The sequence below is a fragment of the Hyaena hyaena genome, unplaced genomic scaffold, assembly GCF_003009895.1.
Source record: "Hyaena hyaena isolate Hyena2069 unplaced genomic scaffold, ASM300989v1 scaffold_197, whole genome shotgun sequence".
Taxonomy (NCBI): domain Eukaryota; kingdom Metazoa; phylum Chordata; class Mammalia; order Carnivora; family Hyaenidae; genus Hyaena; species Hyaena hyaena.
The window spans coordinates 927,677-945,641 of NW_024080830.1; the positions used below are offsets into that span (position 1 = coordinate 927,677).

A 17,965-nucleotide genomic window follows, 5' to 3' on the forward strand; every position below is an offset into this window, starting at 1 on the left:
TTACCTCAATTAACAAAATCCTAAGCTTCATCCAAACTAGATGCCGTGCAAAGTAAAACCACATATTAGCATGTGAGTTTCCTGGAGGTGGTATTGTTCATAAAGCTTTTCTATCTGCTCCTATGCCCAGGAGAATGCCTTGTGCATATTAGGTGCTAAATAAAATTATCTGACTACTTACGGAACCAAAATTTGTCCCCCGCCCCCCCCCCCGCCCGGCAAGATGTGCCACTTAGGCACGAAGATTGTTTTGAGCTGTAAACAAGCAAAGATCAAAAGACTCAGAAACTTGACAGCTTCTCCCTTCTTCCAAACTGCCTAGAAGGTTTAAGACAGAAGACCTATTCCCGGAAGGAAGCTATCACACACAAACCATAGGTATGGTGGGCAGGGAGGACACCAGCAAGGTCTGTTTGATAGAAGTACTCTCTGTCCCACGGTTTCTGGCTGGCTCAGCAAATATAGCTTCCTTCCCTGCCAAGTCCCAGACCTCGACCCCCTTCTCCTTGGTTCAGGATGACATATGAACCTATTTTTGCCTGTTTAGAATCTCTCATGTTTACGTGAATTCCCCGTGAATGTAATATATCATTATTAATTGAAGTTTGTATCTTCCTGCTAATCTGTCTCATGTCAATTTAATTCTTTGACCAGCCACAAGAACCCTGCGGGCTAGAGGAAAATCTCTCCTCCTGTGGAATGTTTGCCATAACCTCCAAAAGTTTGAAACCCTTGGTTTATCTTACAGAATTGTTTCTTAGTGCTGAGCTTCTGCTACACTTAATGCGTAAATAACTTCAGGATTTATTCTACATGCTTTGCGGTTACTGTTAAATTTGTTTCTGGGGCAACCTTCTCATCAGGGCTTCTAGAATTTGAATGGTGAGCTTTCATGTTTTTAAAGGAAGGAGCAAGAATGTTGACCCATAAATAAGGAAAACGTTTTAATGCTTTGGATTTTCTCCGGGAGAGCTTCCAGCGCCCGGGTAGAGCTGTCTGTAGAGCAGATGGCCACCCACGTAAGGCCTCCAGTCCTTTCTGTCCCTTTTTCAGCCTAGATCAAAGACGACAAAGTCCCACCTTTTGCAGTGAGCAGCTGATTTTGTTTTTTCTTTTTAGCCAATGGCGAACAAATATTTCAGAAAGGAAAGCGGATGAGTCATCCTCTGCAGATGAGCTGAAATATTAATAGTTCTACCTCCACCGGGCGCCCGCGCGGACCAGCAGCCTCCGCCTCGGCCGCGCGGGGAAGGGCCGCGCGAGGAGCCGTGCGGCTGCGGGGAGCACGCGGGGCTGAACGGCCGTGAGCGCCCCCACGGCCCGAGCCGATGGACGCGAACCCGTGGGGGCCCGGGACCCCCGCTGGAGCCCGCCGCCGTGAGTACCGTGGGCCGCGCCGCTGTCCACCCTGCCCGCGCCTCCCCGGACGCGGCTCGCAGCCTCGTGCCGCGCCGCCAGTCGAGCGCCGGCCGCCCCCCCCCCCCCGCGCCCGGACGCGCAGTCTCGGGGCCCGAGCCGCGCCACCCGGTGGCCCCTACCCCGGGACACCCGAGCGCCCGGACCCCGGCCGCGAGGGCGGCCGCGAGACTTCCGGCGCGAATGCGGGGAGGGGCGGGACTTCCGGCGGCCCCGGCCGAGGCGCCGGCCGCGGACAGGACTTCCGGCGCAGGGCGGAGGCCCTGGCGGGACTTCCGGCGGCCTGGGCTCGAGGCGAGGCAGGAGCTTCCGGCGGTGCCGGAAGTGCGGGGCGTCAGGGTGCCGGGTCGTGGGGCTGTGTCAGGGCGGAGACTTGGTGTCCGGCATCTCCCAGTCTGTCGCGGGCGCCGTGTGGTTGGGAACGGACGGGCGGCAGCGCAGCACCCAGCTGGCATTGGGGGTCGGCGGGCTCGGCGGCGGCGGGACAGGTGAGTGCCCGGAGGTCATTTTCTGCCCGAGACGGGCGGCCCCGGTGCAGGCGGGCCGCGGCCTCCGAGCGGGGTTGAGGGCGTGCGGGTGAGGCCTTGCCCCCCCGCGTCCCCTTGTCCTCCTCCCCGGGCCCGCGTGCCCTGTCGCGGGGCGAGGACTGAGGCCCGTCAGTCCCAGGGACGGGCCCCTCTCGGTCCACCCCATCTCCCTAGTCCCCACGGCGCCGCCGTCGGCAGGAGCCGAGAGGCCCGGGGGTCCGGTCTCGTCAGTGGAAGCCGACCCGTCCTTGGAGAGCGGCTTGTTGGGACGTTTCCTTTATTCCGGTTCGAGCGGGCCCCGCCAGTGCAGCACGGTGGCCTCTAGGTTGTGACCTTTGGAGTGTCCGGGAATATAGCGCCGTCGAGGGGGTCCGCCCCCTCCAGAGCCCCCCGCCCGCCGCCCTCCGCACGCCCCCTCGCTGGCCCAGGGTCCGTCGCGAGCAAGTGCTGCGTCCGGATTCGTAGCGCAGCACGAACGCGGTGCCTAGATGGGGTCTGGCCGAGGGGCATAGTGCCCAAGGACGCGGGGGTAGGGGCCCCCGGCCGCGTGTCACACCCGCTCTGCGACATTCCTCGCCTCGTTTTGTTATTGAGGAGGTCACGCTGTGGTACGTGTGCCCCGCGTTCCCGCGGGGCCCCCGACACTGCGCTCCCTCCTGTGTCCGCCTCTCCTGGCACTTGGCCGCGGGCAGCTCCGGCGGCCTGTCCCCTTGTGCGCGTGCTGCCGAAAGCCTTGGTCAGTGATGGCTCCCAGTTCAGTGTCACTCACAGAAGCCAAAGCGTGTGTTCCGAGCCTTCATCTAGGTGAAAGGCAGAGCAGTTCCGGCAGGTTGCGGACGGTTCTGGGGTTTCCTCTCCCCGAAGATCCTGCTCCGCAGCTGGGTTTGGGGTTTGCGCCGCCAGGAATGCAGGGCACAGGCCTTGAACCCTAAGATGCCAGGAGCTTTATTGAGCTTCTTGTGGAAATTCACTCAGGTTTTACACTTCTTTCTTGTTTTTGTTTTTTCTAAAAGACATGCCCATTTTACTTTATTATTGTTTTTCTGGAGAGAGCGCGCTCACAAGCAGTGTAGGGGGCAAAGGGAGGGGGGAGAGAGAGGAAAAGGGGGAGAGAGAGAGAGAGAGAGAGAAAGAGAGAGAGAGAGGGAGAGAAAGAGTCTTAAGCAGATTCCACACCCAGCGTGAGCCTGATACCAGGCTGGATCCCACGACCTTGGGATCGTGACCTGAGATGAAATCAAGAGCCCGGACACTTAACTAACTGAGCCACCCAGACCCCTCACATTTTATACTTTTAAGTGCCACATACAGATGACATTTTTTAACCTTTCTTTTGCATATAATTCGCATTCGTGAATTTAACTAAAATGTTTTTTCTTGCTGAAAGAGTTTAAAAGCCCCACTGGATATGCAGTTGTGAGTAATGGTTTGTAAATTGAGTTAATACACAGGTAGCAGCACGTGACAAGGGGAGAGTTTATATTAAATTTATGTATCTGAATGGTGGGACAGGGAGGTTGGAATTTTGGAGAGAATTATTCATACTTCCTTGAAGATAATGTTTTTTTTCTTTCCTTTTTTTTCTTTTTTTACATTTTATTTATTTCTTGAGAGACAGTGAGAGTCAGAGCACAAGTGGGGGAGGGGCAGAGAGAGGCGGAGACACAATCTCAAGAAGGTCCAGGCTCTGAACTATGAGCACAGAGCCCGACGGGGGGATTGGACCCACAAACCGTGAAATCATGACCTGAGCTGAAGTCTGACGCCTAACCGACTAAGTCACCCAGGCGCCCAGAAAATAATGTTTTCAAAACCCAGTAGGATTGGGGCGTGTGGCTGGCTCATCTGGTGGAGAGAGCAACTCTTAATTAATCTCAGGGTCATGAGTTCAGGCGCCATGCTTGAAGAAGTAGGAATTTTTCACCCGTAAGCCTTGTTAATGTGGTCTGCCCTTTAATAATGGGTTAATATGTCTATTTTGAAGAAAATAATTTTCTTTCGGAATTTCAGGCTTTTGTTTTTGTTTGTATTTAGGTAAAACGATTATTTTAACATTGATTATAGTAGGTAATTTTTAGAGTGAAGAAATTTTTTTCCTCTTTACAATTCTTTTTTTTTTTTTTTTTAAATTTTTCCCCTGCCCCTCCCTTTACAGTTCTGTGACTAGTTCAGTAAAGTGTCTGGCCTGTTAAGTAGTTGGGAACTGTACCTCAGGGATGTTGGATATTAGTGGCTGTTTTTACTGATCTGTGTGAGCCTCACACCAAACCTTTGTAGCAGTTTTTCCATCTGTTACCAGTGTCTCTCCAGTACTTTCCATCTGCACTTCCCTACGTGTCTAGCTTGGATTCCATGCCAAAGCATCTCAGTACCCCTTCCATAAGCACCTGCAGCTTCCTTGCCTCTCTCTGCGTGATCTCAACCTGAAGAATCCTTAAACTTTTCAGGCGCTACGTAAGGTTTATACGAACACTGACCTGTGCCGAGGTGAAGACAGTACACACTTTGGTCCTGAGCCAGGCTTGGCCGTGTTCTCCTGGAGGGTCAGGTGCGGAAGAAAGCGGCGTTGGCACCAGCGGACACTGCTGGAGGGGCTGGAGGACGTGGGCAGATTTTAGAGAAGGTTCAGGAAGAAAATTGTGATGGAAAGATTAACAACGGGAGAACGGAAGGGACTTAAAGGCGGTAGAAGGACTGCAGGAACCGACCAGCACCGGCCTGGGAGCCTGGTGGGTGTGGCTGCGGAAGCGAGCGGGAGGCCGGCCTGAAGCAGCCGGCTGATCTTCCGTGATCACTCCGTGCCTAGCACTGCCCTTCGAGATGGCACTTCTCAGGGCTTCGGAAGTTACTGAGGGGTAACCTTGCTCAGGATGAGAAGTCTCCATTTGATGCCAGTTTTGGGGAGCCACAGCCCGTTCCGCATTTGTAATTTGTAATTGCTTGAAGTGTATATACTTGGTTGGAAATTGATCAATGTGAAAAGATTACCAGGATACGGACCATTTGGTGAAGCGACAGAAGTAAGCAAAGCCCAGAACAGCACCACATGGGGGGGAAGGAGGTTAAAGCCCCAGTGAAAGGCAGAGGGTGAGGATTTTTAAAATTGGTTGTATGGAAGACTGCTTATTTCCTGCTGAGGATATAGTGTCTGGAAAACCAGTGGTACGAAACTTAAGAAAGAAAATCATTGATTCAACACCTACAACTTTGAGGGGTGCCCGGCCTGCTCAGTCTGTAGAGCATGTGACTCCTGATCTCAGGGTCATGAGTTTGAGCCTCATGACCCTGAGGTTATGTTAGGTGTAGATATGGCTTAAAAAAAAAACAAAAAATAAGAACCCCCCCCCCCAAAAAACAGAACATCTACAACTTTGAGGTGAAAGAAAGGTTGATCTTGCAGTTTTTGCACATCTATAAACAACTTGTGGAATCTTTGAAGTGTGTTAACTTTCCAGCACGTATACTGGAATGTTTCCATTGATTCAGGTTTTCAGAGAGGAAAGAAAAACCCTTTACTGATTTATTTACTTGATTGAAATGTGTAAAGATAAAATCTCTTCATTTCTGAGGTTCCATCAGGACACGTTTCACAGGGGGTCAATATTTTCCTTCCTTTACAAATCACAACTTACAAAATGTAAGGTAACTATGGCAAATTGTGGTGTTAATGATTTTTTTTTTAGTGTAATTTTTTTTTTTTTTAGTGCTCTACAGCCAAAATCCAGTTTTCTTTTTTTCTTTTTTTTTTTTTTTTGCAAATAGTTTATAGTCAAATTAGTTTCTACATAACACTCAGTGCTCATCCCCAAAGTGCCCTCCTCCATGCCCATCCCCCCCTCCCCCCCACATCCATCAGTCCTCAGTTTTTGTCAGCATTCAAGAGTCTCTCATGGTTTGCCTCTCTCCCTTTCCCCCAACATTTCCGCCCTTCTTCTCCCCCTTGTTCCTCCGTCAAGTTCCTCCTAATCCTCCTATACGTGCAAACATATGATATTTGTCCTTCTCTGCCTGGTGGTGTTAATGATTTTGGCAACTGAGATGCTTAATGAGGTTATTAATTTAATATGTGTAACCACTGAAAAACAGTTCTATCTCCCAATATTTTTATGAAGAATGTAATTTCTGAGTAAGATTCCATTAAGTCAGTTTGATTTCTTGGCCAGTTCTTTTTTTGGAGACGGCACAGTTAAATAGTTCTTAAATGTTTCCATTAAGAAGAATTACTGCGGGATGTCTGGCTGGCTTATTTGGAAGAGTTTCTGAGTCTTTTTTTTTTTTTTTTTGAAGAGTTTCTGAGTCTTGATCTTGGGGTCCTGAGTTCAAGCTCAACATAGGGTGTAGAGATGACTTACATAAATAAAACTTGAAAAATAAGTTACTGAAATACTCTTGAGTGAATCATGTGAATTTTTTAAGAATTTAATTTTGTTATATTCAAATTTGTCAAATTATTATCATTGTAATCTTTGTGTATATAAAATTCTGCCAATTACAGGTGCTTCCGTTGTTTTTCTCCATGTCTTTATTTCAACTATCCCTAATTTCTGTAACTGAAACTTTTCAAACCTATATTTCATTAAAAATTTTGTTCTTTGGGACACCTGGGTGGCTCATTTGGTTAAGCATCCAACTTTGGCTCAGGTCATGGTCTCGAGATTCACAGGTTCAAGCCGCACGTCAGGCTCGTGCTGAAAAGCTCAGAGCCTGAAACCTGCATCAGGTTCTGTGTCTCCCTCTCTTTCTGCCCCTCCCCTGCTTGTGCTCTCCCTCCCCCCTTCCTCCTTCCCTCTGTCTCTCTCTCTCTCAAAAATAAAGATTTGAAAAATTTGTTTTCATTTTTCAGTCAAAAATAATTTTTCTGTATGTTATTTAAGAGAGTGCCAGTTTTAGTATGTTTATCAGTAATGTTCATTGTAAGTTATTTTTTTCTTTTTGTTAAAAATGTAATATTTAGTAAGGCATTGGGTCTGGAGGTCCACTGGAGTCTAAATGCCCATCTTTCCTTTCATTGTAGGCCTCTCCAAGATTTGTGAATGAGGCTAGATCTCATCTCCAGATCTGTGTACCTCCTGCCTCTTTTGTGTTCTAGATGTTTCAAAGGCAATTTTTGCAACAAAATGTTCAATATTTAGTTCTTGGTTCTCCAAGTCTGATTCCTCATCTCAATAATCTGATATTTGTTTCACTTCCTTCTTACTTCAGAAATGAAGGCTGCTCTTGACCCCTCTCTCCCCACCTGCCTTCCACTCCCCAGTCCGTTCAAGCACCCTCTAATCTTAAGGATCATCATTAATTGCCTAGACTACGTTATTAACTTCCTAACTGGCTTTCCCCATTCCTAGTCATCTGGTTTTCTTACATGTTTTCTACACAGCTGCAAGAGTGATTTTTAAGGCAGACCTAGCGTCTCTTATTTAACACCTTGAAGTGGCTTCATTTTTGTTTTAGGATAAAATGTAAACATAAAAGAACAGAATCTAAGCCTCCCTCTCCTACTTACCTTGTACCATCCTCTCCGTTGTGTGCAGTGTTTTAGCCACATTACCTCTCTTAGTATCTCTGATGAACCAGTCTTGTCCCAGCTCAGGGCATTTGCTCATGCTGTTCCTGTTCTTGGAATACGCACTCTTCTGTTCTGCACATGGTTAACACTAATTTTTCAGTCTCAATTTAAACGTCAGTTTCTCAGAAAAGCCTTCCTAACTCTTCAGCTAGTATCTCTTTTTCCCCATAATATTTGTGTGTATCTTTCATAGCAGTCATCACAGTGTATAATTTCTGTAATAAATTATGACATTTAAGGTCTGTCTTACAACTCTCAGTATCCTGAAAGTACAGACCAAGTTTGTTTAGTTCACTGCCATGTTCCCAGTACCTAGCACATTTATGAAATTGAAGTATATTTGATGAATGACGTAATAAAATAAATGCTCTTGCTATCCCTGCTTTACAGATGATGGAATGAAGGTTTAGGAAGGTGGTTAAGTGACTTGACCAAGGTTCCACAGCTTAGTGATGGATGTAGTGTTCATTCATTCATTCGCTTACACATTCATCAAATCTTTGGGCATGTACTTATGTCAGGCAACGTGGTGGGCCCACAGGTACAGTAGTGAGCCAGAACAGTGTTCCAGTCCAGGTGTTGATGGTGTCGTGGGGGAGACATTCATTAAGCATTAAGCGAGTAAACCACAAAGGTGGTGAGGCTCATCAGGTGCTGTGACTGGCAGTGGTCAGAGGAAGGTATTTAGATAAGATACCATTTAAGCTGTGGCTTCATGAGGAAAAAGCCAATGCTTTGAAGAGTTGGGAGGGGCAGTTTGCATGGCTCTAAAACTCACATGCTTAACTGTTGTGCCCTTCTTTGGGTTTTATTCTGAGAAGATGTTTAACTCAGTGGATCATTGATGTCCATTTTATTCCACTAAGTATGTAAAGTGGCAGAAAAATTCCATTCGCTGATATTTTTTTCGGGGAAGCAGAATGTTATTCATTCTGTATAGCCAGCATTGGTAAATGGAGTGAAGTGTGAAGGATTAAAGATGGCTACAAAGTTTTTCTCAATCTTTTTGTTTCGGAGGGTAATTCTTTGCCCTCCACTTGAGTCTGGGTTGGCCTTGTGACTTGCTTTGACAAATAGAATATCCAAAAAAAGTGAAGGAAGTAGAAGACTAAAAAAACCAAATGAATATTTTGGAGATTAAAAAAATACAGTAACCTTACTTCTATTTTTAAGTGTCCTTTTTAATATTACTTTACTTTTATTTTAATATTTATTTATTTTTGAGAGAGAGAGAGAGTGAGAGTGAGGGAGCTGCAGAGAGAGAGAGAGAGGGAGACAGAGGATCCAAAGCGGGCTCTGTGCTGACAGCAGAGAGCCTGATGTGGGGCTCAAACTCACAAACTGAGACCATGACCTGAGCTGAAGTTCAGATGATTAGCCGACTGAGCCACCCAAGCACCCCTTATTTATTTCTATTTTAGAGAGAGCACAAGCCGGGTGGAAGCAGAGGGAGAGAAAAAATATCTTAAGCAGGCTCCACGCTCAGCATGAAGCTTGATATGGGGCTTGATCTCATGACCCTGGATCGTGACCTGAGCTGAAATCGTGTTGGGATGCTCAACTGACTGACCCACCCAAGTGCCCCTGTGTGTCCTTAGTTTTAGATTTGAGAGTTGAATTTTGTTTATGTAATGCTATAGAAAATAGATGATAATTTTAATAAATTAACAGTTTACAGAATTTTAAACCTAAAAGAATTATTTGACCAATTTGAAAATTTTTAGTGTTTTGTAAAGCAAGACTTACTTTCTTGTCATTTTATTTATTTTTTATTTTTTAGAGGGGGAGAGAAAGAGAACGCACATGTGAGCAGAGGAGGGGGCAGAGAGAGAAAGAGATAATTTTTTTTTTTTAAGTTTTATTTTAAATGTTTTACTTATTTTTGAGAGAGAGAGATAGAGATAGCGTGAGCAGGGGAGGGGAGGGTCAGAGAGAGAGGGAGACACAGAATCCAAAGACAGGCTCCAGGCTCTGAGCTAGCTGTCAGCGCAGAGCCTGACACGGGGCTTGAACCCATGAACTGTGAGGTCATGACCTGAGCCGAAGTCAGACGCTTAACCAACTGAGCCACCCAGGCGCCTCGAGAAAGAGATAATCTTAAGCAGGCTCCGCATTTGGTGTGGAACCTGATATGGAGCTCCATCCCATGGGATCATGACCTGAATCTAAATCAAGAGGTGGACACTCAATGGACTGAGCCACCCAGGCACACCTCTTGTTGCCACTTTTAGTATATGTATATTGTATACTTTATATGATATATATCAATCATATATATCAAATATGTCATATGTATTTAAGTTTTATTTGTTTTGAGAGAGAGAGTGCAAGTAGGAAAGGGGCAGAGGGAGGGAGGGAGAGAGACCCCACATTCAGTGCAGAGCCTGACATGGGGCTCGAACTTATGAACCACAAGATCACGACCTGAGCTGAAGTCAGGTGCTTAAACTGACTGAGCCTCCCAGGTGCCCCTATGTATATTTTTAATGTTTATTTTTGAGAGAGAGTGAAAATGAGTATAAGACAAGTGGGGGAGGGGGAGGGGGGGGACAGAGGATCTGAAGCGGGCTCCATGCTGACAGCAGAGAGCCTGACTTGGGGCTCAAATTCACAGACTGTGAGACCATGACCTGAGCCAGTCAGACACTTAACCAACCGAGCTCGCCGGGTCTCCCCTCTTGTTGCTATTTTAAAACAAGGTCTGTATGTACATCATTTGAGACACAAAACATCTTTGGTTTTGTGATTGTGGAAAGATGGAGTAGATGTATGTCCCTATTCCACTAAGTATAGCTAAAAACCCTATAAAACATGCAAGACTGAAAAGTGGAGAGAAGAAACTGTAGTGACTTGGTATATTGGGACCTGAGAAATGACACAGAGCTGAGTTCCCTGGGTTTCTTTTTGCCTCATATATCTCAGACTTCGGCCTGAAGAAGTAGCAACCTGGCAACACCAAAGAAAACCTCAGAAACCTCAAGAAAAGCCTGCTTTCTGTAGTCAGAAGACCAGGAAACAGACTGTCCTGGAGACAGAATGCTTTTAGAAAACACTGCAGCCCCCACCCTCAGTCTTGTCAAAGACTAGGTGGGGAATCTAGACTTTTACCCTTGACAAGTTATGTTGAGGTGACATTCATTGCCAAGTAGTATCAGGGAAACCTGGGTGAGGTGGGATTTTCATCCCTTTTTGGGTGAGAAAAACACACCCTTCCTGCCGAGGTGGCATCAGAGGAAGTGTAGTAGAGGTTCAGGAATTTCACCACCACCCGTGCTAAGGAGGCCATGTAGGGTGCAGGAACAGGGGCCTCTGGTTAGTTAGGGTGGTGTGAGTGGAGGCCAAGGGAAAGGTTGAAGTTAAGAGCCCACCCAGCAGCAGTGAGGAGTACTTCCACCCAAGGTCAGTGGAGGCTGAGTGGAGAACCCTGACTTCCGTCTCTGTCTTTCCAGCCCGCCTGGCAGAAACAAGTTGCTGGGGCGCCGTCATTAGAGGCCCGCTGTAAGAGAAGACTTAAATCAGATCCCAAGTCTGATAACCTGAAACCCACAATGTTGAGGCTTCAGTAGAAAATTACATGTCCTATGAAGACCTGGGAAAATCTCATCTTCAATGAGAAAAGACAACGGACAGCAACACAGATATCACAGATGTTAAGACTGATTTGATAGGCATTTTAAAGTAGCCATCATAAAAAGGTTTCGGTGAGCAATTAAAATAAATGGAAAACAAAAACACCATAATCTCAGGAAGGAAACACAGGAAGAAACAAATGGAAATTTAGAGCTGAAAAGTATAATTGAAACAAGAAACCCAAGGGATGGCTGAACAGTAGAACAAAGAGAACACAGGAAAAATTGAAGAAATAGAAATTGCCCAATTTGAACAATTCAGGTAAAATAGACTGGAGAAAAGTAGTGAGTGGTGGGACTGTGACAGAAGACCTCCTGTCATCCCAGAAAGAGGGGAGAGAGACAGTGGGGCTGAAATACATTTAAGAAATACTGGCTGAATATTTCCTAAATTTGGCAAGCCATAAGCCTATAGAATCAAGAAGCTTAGTGAAACCAAGACAGGATAAAATTCAAATCCATGCTGATGCTAAGATAACATGATAGTCAAACTTCTGAGAACTAACTACAAAAAAGCAGTGAAGAGAGAAATGTCACTTTACCAGTAGTGGAAAAACAAATTTGATGGTGGATTTCTCGTCAGCAACCATAGAGGCCATAAGGAAGTGGCTTACTTTGCAAGTGCTGAAGGAAAAGAACTATCAACTCAGAATTCTGTATCAAAGGAAAACATTTCACATGATCTGTCACCAGCAGACCCACCCTTCGAGAGTAGGTAGAGAAAGTTCTCTAAACAAAACAGAAATGATATAAAGCAATGTGGGAACACCAGGAAGGAATAACAAACAGTGGAAAGAGCAAACTTCGGTAAATTCAGTAGACGCTCCTCTTATGTTTGAAGGTTGAAGTGTAACTCTCTGATGTTTTCCATGTATGTAGAGGAAGTATTTCACTTGACTGTTACAAATGAGGAAGTGTGAAGAGACAGGAAGGTGAGGTTTCTGCACATGACTGCGAACTGGTCAAATGTTGAGAATCAGTAGACTGTAAGTTGTGAAAATAAAATACCTAAGGACGCCTGGGTGGCTCAGTTGGTTAATCAGCCAACTCTTGATTTTGTCTCATGTCATGGTTTGTGACTTTGATCCCCACGTTGGGCTCTGTGCTGACAGCACAGGGCCTTCTTGAGATTCTCCGCTTCTCTCTGCTTCTCCCCTGCTCGGACTCTTTCTGTTTCTCTCGAAATAAATAAAAAAATAAAGTACCTAGAGTAGTCACTAAAGAAAGTTATACAGAAGAGGTAAACTAAGAAGCTATACCATAAATCAAAATGAAATTCTAAAAAATGTTCACAAGGAGGCAGGAAAACAGAGAACAGGGAATGAATTATATACTGTGAATAAGTAGGGTGTATTCCATGCATGTTAATTTGGATTAGTATTTAAAAATCATCAGTAGCATTGATTTTTTAACAGGCTACAGAAAAATCACCGATAAGTGATGCAGAAAAAACAGATGACAAAAATCAGCACTCATCCATGACACTCCCAGGAGGGGAGCCTTCTCCTTTTGCTGTACAAAATCTACAATCAACCTACAGCTAGCATCATACTTAATGGTCAAAGACAGAGTGTTCTTACTTTGAAGTCAAAACAAAGCAGAATGTTTGCTGTCACTATTTACAACAGAGTACTGGAATTCCTAGCCAGATCAATAAGAAAAGGAAATAAAGGCCTATAGATCAGAAAGGAAGAAATAAAACTGTCCTTTTTTTTTTTTTAGATGACATAGTAGTCTACATAGAAAATGCCACAGAATCTACAAAAACTGAAGCTGATAAATAAGTTCAACAGTGTGTAGGATACTAGCAATTAACACAGAATGGAAATAAAAATACAATGTTATTTAAAACTACTCAGAAAATAACACAAAACTTCAGCATAAATTTGAAAAGACTTATGTAGGACTTTTATGTGGAAGTCTACAAAACTGAGGGAAGAAAAGATGATCTAAATAAACTGAGACATATACTGTATTCATAGATTGGAAGACTCAGCACAATAAAGATGCCACTTCTCTCCAAATTGATGAGCAGATTAAACAGAATTCCTAATAAAATTCCATGAAGATTTTTGTAGATATGGGAAATATTTCAAATTTATATGGAAAGGGCAGAAGAACTAGAATAGCTAAGACAATTCTGAAAAAAGTTTCAAATAGGAATCACTAAAGGATTTCAAGACAGCATGTTAGTCACAACAGTGTTATCGGCAGGGGAGCCTGGCTGGCTCAGTCGATGGAGCATCTGACTGTTGATCTCAGGGTTGTGAGTTTGAGCCCCATGTTGGGTCTAGAGATTACTTAAATAAAACTTAAAGAAACAACAACAATTGACTGGCAGAGAGATAGATATATAGATCAGGTGAACAGGATAGAGAACCAAGAAGTAATCCCACCTGTGTATAGCAAATCGCTTTTTGACCAAGATGTCAGATTTTCTGAATTCAGTGTAAGATGGATAGTCTTCAACATGTGGTGCTCAAATAGTTGGATACCATCAGCAAACAGTAAAACAAGAAAGTCCAAAATAAAAATACCCCTGGATCTAAACTTTGCACCTTAATAAAAATATCAACCCAGAGTAGCTCGTAAACTTAAATGTAGCATATACAACTATAATTTTAAGAAGAATACAAAATTTTTAGGAGATAGGATTGATAAAAAATACTTAGACATGATTCTAAATGTATGATGACAGAGGAGAAAGGTAGTTGATCAATGGGATTTTTGTCAGATTTTAAAAGTTTTGCTTTGTGAAAAACCCTGTTGGGATAAAAGATTACAAAAAAAAAAAAAGTACAGACTGGGAGAAACTATTGGCAACACACATACCTGATGTGTAACTCATGAAGAATGTTTGAAGAACTCTAAAATCTCAGAACTCACACCCAAAGTCCTATTAAATGGGAAAAAATGTGAGGAGACATTTTACTGAGAAAGATGTTTAGATTGCACATAAGCACAGGAAAGGATGTGCAGTATCACCAGCCACTGGGGAAGTGTGAATGAAGACCATAACAAGATAGTGCACGCTTACCAGAGCCACTACAATTAAACACAGTGACCATACCAAATGAGGGTGCAAACAGAATTTCCTGCATTGCTGATGTGAATATTAGATGTTATAGCTGCTTTGGAGAATGGTTTGGTGGTTTCTTAAAAATACTAAGTGTGGTTAAACATAGAGTTACTGCAGTTCTACTTCTTTGAGTGTACACAGAGAAATGAAAACACAAATGCACACAAAAACGTAAATGGTATTATTTATAGTGACATTATTCATAATGACCCACAAATGGAAACCAATGTCCATCAACTGTTAGTAAGATGTGGTGTATCCATACAGTGGAATATTTGGCAATAAAAAGGAATAAATTACCAACATATGCTATAATGTGGATGCAGCTTGACTAAATGAAAAAAACCAGTCCTGATAGATCAGGCTGCCTATTGTAGGAACCCATTTATACGAAATGGACAGAATGGGCCAATTTATTTTTTATTTTATTTTATTTTTTTTAATGTTTTTTTATTTATTTCTAGGAGAGAGAGACAGCGTGAGCAGGGGAGGGTCAGAGAGAGAGGGAGTCACAGACTGAAACAGGCTCCAGGCTCCGAGCTGGCAGTCAGCACAGAGCCCGACGCGGGGCTTGAACCCACGAACCGCGAGATCATGACCTAAGCGAAAGTCGGACGCTTAACCGACTAAGCCACCCAGGCGCCCCAGAATGGGCCAATTTATGTACAAAGTAGATTAGTGGGTGCCTAGGGCTGGCCATAGAATGAGTTATATGATTGGTGAGTTAAATCTCAATAAAAGTTTTTTTTTGAAAGCTAAACATACATTGACTATATGCTCCAGAAATCTCACACGTGGACACTATCCAAAAGAAGTGGAAACTTACATTCACACAAAAACCTCTCTATTATTGTTCATAGTAGCTTTATTTGTATTAGAAACTGGAAAGAACAAAAAAACATTTTTTTTTGAAACAGGCGAATGGGTTACATTGTGGTATATTCACACTGTGGAATACTACCCAGTAATCAGAAGGAAGTAACTGTTGGTGCAGGTAACAGCTTGCATGGATCTCTAGAGCATGAGGCTCAAAACTTGAAGAGGCACATACTCTGCATTTGTAGGACATTCTCAAATGACAGAGGAGATGGATGGCTGTGCGGGAGAGCTTGAGGAAAAAGGGACGCTTGGAGGCTTTCTTAGAAAGTGAGGCAGAGATGGAGAGGTTCAAAGACATTGTCAGTGGTGGAAGAAGGGCGATCCATGAATATCTTAAAATTATATAAACTAATAGACATATCGGGAGAAGGAGGGATCAGTAAGAACACAAAATGAGCAGGTCACATTCTAAACATAAATTACAGTTGAAGAAACAAACATCATGTATGAATAACTATATTAACAAAGTTGTGATATAGGAAGGAGGAGTCGGTAGCAGGAAACAAGTAGATAATGTCCGAAGTGAGTAAGTGAAAATGTTTACATTATGTAGAAATTTGAATGACATCCAGATTTGTGCTGTCTAATGGCAGCCCTGAGCAGGTGAGCATGGGGGTGTGTGGCCGATTCCCTTGAGACGCACCGAGAATGTGAAAGACATGACAAGAGTTTGAAAATGTGGCACTCTGGGGCACCTGGGCGACTCAGTTGGTTAAGCGTCCGACTTCAGCTCAAGTCACGATCTCACAGTTTGTAAATTCGAGCCCGGCGTTGGACTCTGCACTGACAGCTCAGAGCCTGGAGCCTGCTTGGGATTCTCTGTCTCCCTCTTTCTCTGCCCCTCCTCCCGCTTACATTTGTCTCTGTGTCTCAAAAATAAATGTTGAAAAAAAGGTTTTGTTGAAGATGCAGCACCCAAATGGAAATACCTGTGTTTTTCACGTTGTCTAAAGTGATAGTGTTTTATTTATGTATTTTTATAATTAAAAATTTTAGAGAGCACTAGCAGGGGAGAGTGATGGGGGGGAGGGGGAGAGAGAGAGAGAATATGAATGAATATGAATGAGCATCCCAAGCAGGCTCCACACTTAGTGCAGAGCCCAATGAGGGCTATATCCCACAATCCTGGGATCATGAGCTGAGCTGAAACCCAGAATGGGGTGTTTAACCGACTGTGCCACCCAGGTGCCCCTCAAGTGATAGTATTTTAAACACAGTTGGCTGAATAAATCATTAAGACTGATTTCATCGGTTTTAATTCTTTTACTGTGGCTACTAAAAATTTTACAGTTACTGCGTATGGCCTGTGCTATGTTTCTCGGACAGATTGCTCTAGAAGCTGTAGTCTAGAACGTGACTAGAATTGGTTCTCTCGGGGGAGTAGGCAGAGGCTGGGGAAAGTTGGTTAAGGGTGAATTGTTTAAGCCCTTCTTTGCTATTGACTTTGTCAAAACTTAATGAAATTTGATAAATTATCTCTTTAACAAAGTCTGTGGCTTCTGTCTTAAAACGTGTTATTTTGTCACGTTGTGAATTACATAGTAAATATTACCATAGTAAAGAGATTTGGAATTGAAAGTATTAATTGTCTACTATTTTCCTTCATTCTAGTTTGGAATCAGAAATAAAGTCCTTGCTTTTTCTGCTTTTGTTTAGCTTATTGCAGGAGCGAGCGGGACATCACCTTCTAGAAGTAATGCCCACAGAAAGCGGGAGCTGCTCCACTGCTCGCCAAGCAAAACAGAAACGCAAATCTCATAGCCTTTCCATACGAAGAACCAACAGCTCGGAGCAGGAGAGGGCGGGCCTGCCAAGAGAGATGCTGGAAGGACAGGTGAGTTAGTGCTGTTCTTGCTTCCGGTGCTCCAGAAGTAGCCAGCACATTCAGGTCCCAGAGTGAGGAGACGTGCGTTGCCAGAACAAGTCTAGCCCCTTCCTGCAGCACCCGGGAAGAACGGTCACATGTCACAGCCTGCACACACACGAGTGGCTAGTGTGGCTGAGGAATTTTTAAAATTTTAATTGATTTACATTTAAATAACCACACGTGGCCACTGGCTACCGTATCAGACAGGGCAGGGAAAGAGTCCAGGATACGGTTTCTAATTTGATTTACTTCCATCTCTAGTGGAAGTCCCCAGCCGCCTTCGTTAGCGTCTTCTGGAGCCGGCTCCGTGGGGGGCGAATGTGTTCTTTGCTGGGCCTTCTGGGTGCCCGGCCTCCATTGTGATGCAGATAAAGCAGGTAACTGCATCTCTGGGTGGCCCTTTGTGGGGGCCTGTCAGAGCCAGGACGGGCTGCCACGCCCTGGGGCCCTCCCCTCGGGGTCTTCAGCAGTCCCCGGACGGCGCCCCCTGTTGGCACAGTTTCCGCCGGCTGGTGTGACGTGTGCGGTCTGGTGCCGGGGCAGGGGCACCGCAGCGGCGGTGTTTGTTGCTGGCAGCCGGCATGGTAGGTGTGGGTGGAGGGATCCCAGAACCATGGGCCAGTTAGCCACGGATTTGAGTGGAACAGCGGCCCCGCACCGTGTAGACAAGGTTACGGTTATCTGGGAGCAGCACTAGACGCCGCACAGGTAGCATGAAGGCGCCGCTGCGGTACTGTTACCCTCAGAGCCACGGATGCGAAGCGTGTGGGAGTGCGGTGCTCAGCACGAGGACGCGGGTCCATGGGCGTGGATCGGGGCCGAGTCTGTGTGTGCCGGGGTGCAGACCAGCCCGGGAGAGAGGCCCTGCACCCGCGGTGGTGTGGACGCGATAACGTGCACATGAGGGCCTCGGTCGTCAGAGTAGCTTTTGTGTCTTCACTTTTCTGAAATGGTGCCCAGCGTTGAGCACCTCCCTGCCCGGGGCCGGGAAGTGGAATGGCACCA

General features: G+C 45.0%; 1 protein-coding gene across 3 annotated transcripts in view; it reads left to right on the forward strand.

Annotated features, from left to right (window-relative positions):
- The first annotated feature begins 1,179 nt into the window (after positions 1-1,179).
- The window catches only part of WDR37 (WD repeat domain 37), a 59,729-nt gene continuing 42,943 nt past the window's right edge, over positions 1,180-17,965 (forward strand). The window contains exons 1-2 of one of the 3 annotated variants that reach the window (XM_039241644.1): positions 1,180-1,377; positions 16,750-16,927. In XM_039241644.1, the coding sequence (XP_039097575.1) occupies positions 16,790-16,927 (138 nt within the window). In that variant the 5' untranslated portion in view covers positions 1,180-1,377; positions 16,750-16,789. Of the gene's footprint in view, positions 1,378-1,727; positions 1,905-16,749; positions 16,928-17,965 lie in introns of those variants that run through there. The other 2 variants (XM_039241645.1, XM_039241643.1) reach the window with 2 other exon arrangements.